Here is an 11552-nt window from a genome sequence, read left to right on the forward strand (position 1 = left end):
AACTGTATTTAGCTCATGGTTTAAGTCCAAACGACAACGGTATGTAGTTCGTGGTTTAAGTCATGACGACAACTGTATTTAGCTCATGGTTTAAGTCCTAACGACAACTGTGTGTAGAACATGGTTTAAGTCTGAACGACAACAGTATATAACAAATGGTTTAAGTCCGAACGACAACTGTATTAAGCTCATGGTTTAAGTCCGAAACGACAGCGGTATGTAGTTCGTGGTTTAAGTCATGACGACAACTGTATTTAGCTTATGGTTTAAGTCCGAATGAAAACTGTATGTACCTCATGGTTTACGTTCGAACAACAACTGTATGTACCTCATGGTTTAAGTCCGAATGACATCTGTATGTAGCTCATGGTTTAAGTCCGAACGACAACTGTATGAACCTCGTGGTTTAAGGTCAAACTACAACTGTATGTAGCTCATGGTTTAAATTCGAACGACAACAGTATGTACCTCATGGTTCAAGTCCGAACAACAACTGTATGTAGCTCATGGTTTAAGTCCGAACGACAACAGTATGTAGTTCATAGTTAAAGTCCGAACGACAACTGTATGTAGCTCATGGTTTAAGTCTGAACGACAACTGTATGTAGTTCATAGTTTAAGTCCGAACGACAACACTATATAGGTCATGGTTTAAGTCCGAACGACAACAATATGTACCTCATGGTTTAAGTCCGAACGACAACTGTATGTAGCTCATGGTTTAAATACGAACGATAACAGTATGTAGCTGATTGTTTATCTCCGACAGACAAATTTATGTAGCTTATGGTTTAGGTCCGAACGATAAATTTATGTAGCTCATGGTTTGAATCCGAACGACAACAGATTGTAGTTCATGGTTTAAGTCCGAACGACAACTGTATTGAGCTTATGGTTTAAGTCTTAATGACAACTGTATGTACCTCATGGTTTAAATCTTAACAACAACTTTATGTCGCTCATGGTTTTAGCCCGATCTATAACAGTATGTAGTTCATAGTTTAAGTCCGAACGACAACTGTATTTAGCGTATGGTTTAAGTCCGAATGACAACTGTATGTATTTTATTGTTTAAATCTTTACAACAACTGTATGTCGATCATGGTTTAAGCCCGAACGACAACATTATGTAGTGCATGGCTAAAGTCCGAACGACAACTGTATGTAGTTCATGGCTAAAGTCCGAACGACAACTGTATGTATTTCATGGCTAAAGTCCGAACGACAACTGTATGTATCTCATGGTTTACGTTCGAACGACAACTGTATGTACCCCATGGTTTAGGTCCGAACAAAACAACTGTATGTCGCTCATTGTTTAAGCCCGAACGACAACAGTATGTTCCCCATGTTTTATCTTAGAACGATAACTATATGTAACCTATGGTTTGATTCCGAACAACAACTGTATGTAGCTTATGATTTTAGTCCGAACGACAACTGTATGAACTTCATGATTTAAGTCCGAAAAACAACTGTATGTACCTCATGGTTTAGGTTCGACCGACAACTGTGTGAAGCTCGTGGTTCAGAATGATTTAAGTCCGAACAAAACAACTGTATGTACCTCATAGTTTATCTTAGAACGATAACTATATGTAACCTATGGTTTGATTCCGAACGACAACTGTATGTAGCTTATGATTTAAGTCCGAACGACAACTGTATGTACCTCATGATTTAAGTCCGAACAACAACTGTATGTACCTCATGGTTTAAGTTCGACCGAGAACTGTATGTAGCTCATGGTTCACAATGGTTTAAGTCCGAACGACAATTGTATGTACCTTATGATTTAAGTCCGAACGACAATTGTATGTACCTCATGGTTTAAGTCCAAACGACAACTGTAAGTAGCTCATGGTTCACAATGGTGTAAGTCCGAACGACAATTGTATGTACCTCATGATTTAAGTCCGAACAACAACTGTATGTACCTCATGGTTTAAGTTCGACCGAGAACTGTATGTAGCTCATGGTTCACAATGGTTTAAGTCCGAACGACAACTGTGTGTACCTCATGATTTAAGTCCGAACAACAACTGTATGTCGTTCATCGTTTATACCCGAACGGCAACAGTATGTACCTCATGGTTTATCTTAGAAAGATAACTATATGTAACCTATGGTTTGATTCCGAACGACAACTGTATGTAGCTTATGATTTAAGTCCAAACGACAACTGTATGTACCTCATGATTTAAGTCCGAACAACAACTGTATGTACCTCATGGTTTAAGTTCGACCGACACCTGTATGTAGCTCATGGTTCACAATGGTGTAAGTCCGAACGACAATTGTATGTACCTCATGGTTTAAGTCCGAACGACAACTGTAAGTAGTTCATGGTTTAAGTTCGACCGACACCTGTATGTAGCTCATGGTTCACAATGGTGTAAGTCCGAACGACAACTGTAAGTAGTTCATGGTTTAAGTCTGAATTATTTTAAACATGTGAAATTGCCATTTAAGGGTACAAATTAATGTTTCAACAAGTCAACATCAAAATGACACAATAGATGTGATACTGACGATAAAGAACTAATGTGTAATAAAAAACAGGTATTAAAGGTAGTCCTTGAAACTTTTGTTATTTATCCGATCTGTTTATATACCATAGGTTATTTGATGACCTTACTTTTTTCGATTAACGATGGATTTAAATACATTAACTCAAGCTTTTCTGTTTTTCATTTCTTTTTATTGAGAAACACAAATGACTGGGAAATAAAAATGTGTTCACTTCTTCCGACCAACAGAATTCCCCCCCTATAAGATGTATGAGAGGACGTTCCTTTGCCTGTATGCGATGTAAGTACCAAAACCACGCCAAGAAGGGAACGTCAGATTCGACGACTCGTACAAATAAAGTGCCGAGTTTTTTGTATAGTTTATTTTCAAAAGACTTTGATATGTTTGTGAATGTTATGTTAAGGGATAAAAAGTAAATTGAGAATATATATAAATGACGTAAGGACCAGTTTTCGATATACAGTGGTTGTTTAAATAAAAAAGGCACACATGTGATATATGTATATTTTATTTTACACTTCCAGATGTATTCTTTTTTTTTGTCCCTTTGAATATTATTTCCCTCTGTTTTGCTCTAGATATTTGTCTCTCATCAAAATTCTTTTTACCCTGTAACATACAAATATATTATAATGTATCAATAAGTTGCCAAATGTCATCCAAAAAATAAATAGCATGATAAACATGTATATACCTTTTTAATTTCTAATGAGTCGTTTTAAGAAAGACACACATTTTTAATCCTTGCACCTATAATAAAATCTTTGACAACCAGTGGTTCCATGCCACTACTGAGGAGAAAGTAAATCTGAGGGTATTATTAACACCTCCATTTTAACATAAATGATTATTAATAAGGTCATATATATATATATATATATCAACTGTTAAGAAAAACTAAGAAAAACGAAGAATTTCCTAACCGAAAAATATATTACTTAAGCTTTATTTGTCAAAACCTTTCGCAAATATGGGTCTCCAATGCTCTTCTTACCTAACTATAATTTGCCTCTTTTTACTTTTTATAATCGAGCGTTTCTCATTATTCATATCATATACGTATATGTAACTTGACTTTTAGTTACAAAATAAATATAAGGCATTGAATTCTTTTGTGGATAGTCGTCTCATTGGCAATCATACCACATCTTCTTTTTTCAGAACAGTTTTGTGGTTAAAATTAAAAGAATTCATGTATAGATTATTTTGGCATATTTATTTTGGAATTTTGAGTCCTCAATACTCTTCAACTTTGTACTTGTTTTGCTATAATTTGATCTGAGCGTCACTGATGAGTCTTATGTAGACGAAACGCGCGTCTGGCGTACTAAATTATAATCCGGGTACCTTTGATAACTCTTATACTTATTGAAAAGTCGATACTATGGATTCATTTAATTTCATGGGAACCAATTTTCATAGATTGAGTAAAACTTGCATATAAATAGATAAATGAGTTCGTGGTTTAAGCAAAGTCTGCATATACAAAAGAAGATGTGGTATGATTGCAAATGAGACAACTGTACCACAAGAGACAAAAATGACATTTACAGTTATAGGTCACCGTAAGCTTCAAACAATGAGCAAACCCCTGCATGAATTCTTTACAGAAATGTGTAATTCGATGAATATCTCAATTCGTAGTTCTCTTGTATCTACGAATCCCCAAGAGAATGGGATCCAACGAATGATAAGGAATCCATCGTATATAGATATATATTGACCGGACAATAATACCAACATACCTAAGGTTTGCAGACAAGCCTTTTATTTGGTTCATATACACACTTCAAGCCTGGTTCACAAGGGTTTAAATCTGGAACACATGGATCTGTAAAACAAAAATAAAACAGAAATAATTTCAATCAAATGAGAAATAAGAATTGTAATGTGCATATTACGACATGTATAATGAAATCATATACGTAAATATAGAAATTAATGCGAGGTTTTTATTATTGCGAAAAATGCGACTGAGTTGTAAACGCAATAATTTAAACTCGCATTTTGAAATATTTTATATGAATTTTACAGGATTTTTCTCAAAATCGTAAAAATAAAAATCGCATTTAAGCCTAAAATGACAAAATCGCAATAATAAATGCACGCAATAATTTCTGAATTTACAGTATACGACGATTGAATGAAACCTGACCTATCATTAAAGATATCCTATGCAACATCCTTTGTCTACAAAGATGATCAGTTCATGCATCTTATGCATTTGAATATATAATCTGACCATTGTTACATTATATAAAAAAGAAGATGTGGTATGATTGCCAATGAGACAACTATATAATAGTTCATTTTTTTCTGTGTTATATTGTAGTTTTGTATCGTAGTTTTCCTTTTATATTTGATGTATTCCCTCAGATTTGAAGTCATAAGAAACCTCAAATTAAAAAAAAAATGAATATGTTTTTTATAACTAAATGGATAGTTTTCAATATACAATTTATGAACATATACTTTTTTATGAGGAAAATTCTTTAATTTGTCCACATTTAGAAGAAGTTTACTTATTTTTAATTGCTTGCTTCCAGGAAGCAATTCGCCGACATATTTTCCGTATGCATAGTGACCCGAGCGTAACCCTCCTCGTAAAAATCCGGTGACCACAATACGCATGGATCTGTCATTGAAATAAACAAATATCTGATTATACATGTTTAACACGTGCAAAATACCCATGCTTTTTGTGATTTGTTTACTATAAGGTAACAATCGGTAAAACTCGGCTTCAAAACACGGCATTTAATGAGCAGCCATATTTGTTAAATCATAACAAACAGAGAGAGAAAAAGTTAACGATAATATGATATATTTGCGAAAATAATGATAAAATCGTGCACAGAGGACTAAGTTTATAATGGATACATGCATTGGTTCAAGAATTGGACAAACTTTATGTTTCACCACTCACTCGTTTCATATGACTTTAATGTGTAACCCTGATTTGTTTTCTCAATCGATTTATGAATTTTGAACAGTGATATAGTACTGTGCATGCAAAGAAAGAACCCCTATTTGTATCCGATAATATTTTAGTTAGTTTAAACATATTTTTGTATAGTGGATTCAGAAAATAATATTAATCCCTTTTCACTTTACGGGTGCGAGTGCTGCCTTGAAGCGGCATTAGCTTTTTTTAAATTTTCAAGGGTGTCGTTAACGTGCAAGAGATGTGTTTCTCTCGTAACACGGGTCACCCATTTACCGATCATCTCTGTCCCGTGTTCTTTCGGAAATTACAACAAACTCTCATACAATACATTAATGTAATTAGTATGGCGTTCATTATCACTGAACTAGTACATATGTGTTTAGAGGCCAGCTGAAGGACGCCTCTGGTGCGGAAATTTGTCGCTACATTTAAAACCCGTTGGTGACCTTTGGTTGTTGATTTTTATATGGTCGGGTTGTTGACGTATTCCCCTTTTTTATTCTCAATTTTATTAAAACATTGACTTTGCAATAACTTTTTGGATTGTTACATCTTTGACAGTAATACAATTGCGTAATTTGAGTTTTACTAAATGTAGTTAGGCATTTTCCGTCTATCACGACGAAACGTAAAAGATGGGCAATTTTGTTTATAGCATATAAAGTCACTTATAATGTTTAAGCAATGAAAAGGGTCGCACAGGCTATAAAAATGGTAGTGTTCGTACCATAACAATTTGTTGGAATATCGTCGCTCCATCCAGAAGCTGTGCATGTGATGCGTTTTGTTCCGTTTAGTTTAAATCCTTGTATGTCACATTTGAATGTTGCAGTTGAACCAATGTCTTGTCCAGTTAACGTCACTGTACGATTTGGAAACTGCGGAGGCTGAATATTTTCACACTGAACTATAATTATAATTACAAATTAAAAAAACATAGTTATATTAGAAATCCAAATATTTATTTGGACAATTGTGTATGCTTGTTTCATATGCACGTGTCGGTGAGTATTTTAATGTGTTGATATTAATTGCAATATAATTCACAGATTTGAATGAAAAGTAGATAGTGTTTTTTCAAAAATCTAACTTAAATTATTTACTTGTTACTGTGAAGCTTTAATGTAATCCGTATAAAACAAACTTGGAATTAAAGAGGATACTAGAAAGTGTTTATGTTTTTTAATAAATCAGTACGTATATCTTTTTAGTAACTAATAAATGAAAAACCACTTTTTTTTTATTGATACGGATTCTAAAGTTAAGTGAGCAATGACCTAAATATCTTGTTTTAAAATCATGAGATACTTTATTATGCAATGGTTATGATAAAAGATTGTTCGTAAAATTATTGTGATTAATTATATTTAGTAAGTTTGAATGATTTGTAAGGCGAGTAAACATATTACTTTAACAAGGTGTAAAATATGGTAAAACAAAAATGCATATTCATGCTCATAGTTATCAAAGGTACCATGATTTTAATTTTATACGCCAGACGCGTGTTACGTCTACATAACTCATCAGTGACGCTCAGATCAAAATAGTTTAAGGTGGTACCAAACACTACAGGGAGATAACTCTGTAAAGTCAGCTAAACGTTTTAATCACGTTGTGTTGTAAAGGGATTATTAAGTTTCTCAGCGATCAAAATTGGTGTTTGTTAAACTGCTATATAACGAGTGTAATTTTTCTGATAAAATGGTTGGTTCAAAGTTTTTGAAATTTTTATATTTTTGTTAAAGGGCCAAAGTAAATACTTGGTTAAAATCTTATGAAAATTAAACAAGCCAAATTAATTTTAGTGAAAGTGTTGGGTACCACCTTAAAAGCCAAACAAGTACAAAGTTGAAGAACATTGAGAACCCAAAATTACCAAAAAATGTTCCAAATACGGCTGATGTAATGTATTCCTTATTTTTTTCGAAATTATAGCAAGGAAGTATCTCGATTACAATAGGACGCTTGCGGTATATGAATGGGTTGACGCGAACGAACAAAAATATTTCTTAAAATGTACTGTGAACATATCATTTCCATAATAAATAATGTAAAAACTAATATACGCAACAATCACTATATTTCACTAAGACTAACACAAGCAAGAAAATGTTAAACGTAAGTTTGTGCGTATATGTCCAACAAATTTTGTGTAAAATATAACATGTATTAATTTGTTTAAGGACGTTATATTAGAACTTACATTCAAACAGTTGAAATAAAAAACAACAAAAAAACAAAACATTTTACCAATTCAATTTCATTGAAGGAAAGTTTGCTTATTTTTAATTCCTTTTTTTGTAATTGATAGATTCAATCATTCCTCTGTTTTCTTTAAATAATATGACAACAAACACACTGTTGATTAAGCGACAAGAAGGTTAAGCTTCGACTAGAGTTAAGAAATAATTCTTTAATGCCATGCTCTATGCTCATTTTAACATGGGTAGGCATTATATTTGTTAATATGTTAATACCGAGCGTTAGCGAGGTATTAAATGTTTACAAATATAATGTCTACCCATGTTAAAATGAGCATAGAGCATGGCATGATAGAATTATTTCGATTCTAATAGGAATATTTAAAACTTTTGTACTACGAAGCGGACCTAGAAATGTCGCCATTTTGATTTGATGAACAAAAACGTTATGGAAAAATCAACAGTTTATCAACAAGCGAGCAAAACCAACAAAAATGTCCATTTTGATCTCTGGTGTTGTTCAAAATTCATGTGACGTTGCAATTTCAATTGTGACGTCAATCACGTGTAGCCCATGTTCTATTCAAATAAGAACATGGCTTTGTACCCAGAGCTATAGAAGAACGTCATATTAGAATAAATATCAGATAATGCTAATTTCAACAGAAATAAACTGACAAGCGTTAACCTTTCAAAAAAGCTATTCGACTCTTAGCTGATGAAAATAGAAAGTGTTCTCGCTTTGTAGATTAATTAATTTACTAGAATAGCCACGTGCATCAATCAACAAATTTTACCACACGTGAGGACACAAGTTATGAAGTAGATCGTTTAACTTTTTTGTTTGCTCCAGAAGATTCGACTTTTTATAGATAAAAGTTACCTGTGTAAAATCTAACTGCTAAAATAGAGAGGACAAATCCGATACTCTACGGGATTGAAGGACATTTACTAGGTTTTGATTGTCCTAACCAATCAATAAACTTTGATTATTCACGTCTAGTAATATCTTCCAATCAGGTAGCAAGATAAATTCAACGCACTAACTGTCCATCGTTCAATTCTTAATCTCGACTCCTAGGAGTCGATAACGAAGTTTTTTCGGTGATTCGACTGAATAAACACATATTGTAACATATGTCAAATTGACATATACGTCTTGTTTTTAATTTGTATTCAAAATATTGTTGTATTTTACTACTTATGTAAAGGTTCAAAGAGTATAGACCTTATTTTAAAGTGTCTCTGTGACCACAAAATTATGTCTAGCACATATGAGTGAAGGAGATGAAGACACGCTTTTTTTTATTTTGCAATCAATAAAACAAGGACAAGACGTTCAAGTTCACATCATCTTTTTTCGTAGACTTATTAGAACAATTCGTTTGACAAGTTGGTTTAATTGATCTTGAAATTAATATAAATACAAATGGGATGATGTGGTATGAGTGCCAATGAGACAACTATCCATCCAGCTAACAGTTTATAAAAGAAAACCATTATAAGTCCAGGTACGGACTTTAACACAGAGCCCTACCTAACACCGAACAGCAAGCTTTTTTTGGGCGCCAATTATTACTAGTATAAAACCATTCAAACGGGAAAACTATATAAAACCGAGAAACGAGAAACGCTTATAAACTACATATTAAATAGACTAAAACCACTAAGCATCATTTTCCTGACTTAGGACAGGTGCAGACATTCGAAGCCGGATTAGAAATTTTAAAGGTACAAAACCTTTTCCCTTTTCTACAATACAATAGTATAACATAACAACAAAGAGAGAAACAATATGCAGGTTAATTGTTGTACAACTAGATAAGTGCCCCTCCCCCCCCCCCAAAAAAAAAAAAAAAATACACAAACACGAGGTTAACCGGCCGCAACGATTAAATTAAATACTGTATCGTCTATGTTTACTTACATTTACAACACGGTCTGTGACCACAACATTTCCCAATCAATGTCCAACCGGTACCAAATTTACGATCACAAGTTAAATCTTTCCCCCCGCAAGTGCCATTCATAACTTTACATTGACGAGTCAGATCTAAAATATATAATATGAAATATATCAATGACAAAACGGCAATGTGCTAAATTTTAGATCACAAGTCAAATATTTTCCCTCACAAGTGCCATTCAAAGCTTTGCATTGACGAGTCAGACCTGAAATATATAATATGAAATATATCATTGACAAAACGGCAATGTGCTAAATTTTAGATCACAAGTCAAATATTTTCCCTCACAAGTGCCATTCAGAGCTTTGCATTGACGAGTCAGATCTAAGATATGTAATATCTAAGATTTAAATGACAATAAGGCATTATGCAAAACCTCACACCCTCCCCCGTAAGTGCAATTGATAGTTTTGCGTTTACGAATGAGATCGAAAATATATGATATGAAATATATCATTGACAAAACGGCAATGTGCTAAATTTTAGATCACAAGTCAAATATTTTCCCTCACAAGTGCCATTCATAGCTATGCATTGACGAGTCAGATCTAAGATATAATATCAGACAATTCAATGACAATAAGGCATTGTGCAAAACCTCACACCCTCCCCCGTAAGTACAATTGATAGTTTTGCGTTGACGAATGAGATCGAAAATATATGATTTAAACTTGTCAATGACAAGATGACATTGTGCAAAATGTGAAATCACAAGTCAAATCTTTTTCCCCGCAATAACTATTGATAGCTTTTCATTGACGAGTTAGACCGTAAATAATATAATATCGAACAATGTAAGGACAATAAGGCAATGTGCTAAATTATCCCATCCTCAAGTGTGATTGATAGTTTGTATTGACGATTGGGACCTAAAATATATAATATCAAACAATTCAATGCAAAAAGGAAATGTGCTTAAATTGAGATCACAAGTCAAATTCCCCCTCACGTGTTTTGTTAATATAACTCTAATAGTTTCAAACAATCCTACATTATTAACTTTCCAATGTGTTTACTTGACAGATCCTCATAATGGTAAAACTGTAAGCAGCGTTCTATGAGCACAAATATAAAAAAAATGGTATTTGTCCACTTGCGAAAAGTCAAAACTGTTGTATCTGAGTAACCGTATTTATCAGAGCACAGTGGTTAGTAATTTGGTAGTGACATATTTAAATAAATGTTCTAAAATTTCTCGCTAAAAAAAGCCAAAATATGATATTTGCTCCATCGGGCAAAGTTGACAATAGATGAATTTATAAGCTTTTCTCTACAATTATAAAATAATAGAAGAGTAATAACTAATAACATGAGTTACCCGTTTTATACTTACAACATTTTTGAGTAATTTCAGAATTATTTTCTTGATTTTGAAATATTTCCCCTAAAAATACCATAAAATTATAAGCCCAATCGTTACCCCTTGACAAATTCAATATAACTCACATCCAGCAAAAGACTGATTGAATGCGCTAACGACAATGGCAATGACACAATAAAACTTCAACATAATGCTGAAACAGAAATTTAGTTATTTTAGTGATATATTTAATAAATGTTTCTCTTCAATATGCAAATTATTAAATTATGAGTTATCGTAAAGCACTAGCTGTCATCAACTGTCCATGTATTTCTAAAATGTATAGCCTTTTCGTTTTATATTATACAATTATTATGATTCTAATCAATATGTTTACATGTTTACATTATAGTGTTAATATATGGCTTTAATATGACGAAAAGAATACCAAAAGAGACAAACAAGTTTTCAAAAGTCACATAGGACACATTATTTATGTATGTGCCTGTCCCAAATCAGGAGCCTGTAATTCAGTGGTTGTCGTTTGTTTATGTGTTACATATTTGTTTTTCGTTATTTTTTTAGTTAGTTTTCTCGTTTGAATT

General features: G+C 32.9%; 1 protein-coding gene across 1 annotated transcript; it reads right to left on the reverse strand.

The window, feature by feature from the left end:
* Positions 1–3056: 3056 nt before the first annotated feature.
* Positions 3057–11163, reverse strand: LOC134719597 (uncharacterized). The gene is made up of 5 exons (XM_063582589.1): positions 11094–11163; positions 9608–9733; positions 6207–6386; positions 4278–4363; positions 3057–3141 (listed from the first exon to the last, which is right to left on the reverse strand). The coding sequence occupies exons 1-4, from the start codon at positions 11155–11157 to the stop codon at positions 4278–4280; spliced, it is 456 nt and encodes a 151-aa protein (XP_063438659.1). The 5' UTR covers positions 11158–11163; the 3' UTR covers positions 3057–3141.
* Positions 11164–11552: the final 389 nt, after the last annotated feature.

The sequence above is a fragment of the Mytilus trossulus genome, chromosome 5 (genome assembly GCF_036588685.1).
Source record: "Mytilus trossulus isolate FHL-02 chromosome 5, PNRI_Mtr1.1.1.hap1, whole genome shotgun sequence".
Classification (NCBI taxonomy): domain Eukaryota; kingdom Metazoa; phylum Mollusca; class Bivalvia; order Mytilida; family Mytilidae; genus Mytilus; species Mytilus trossulus.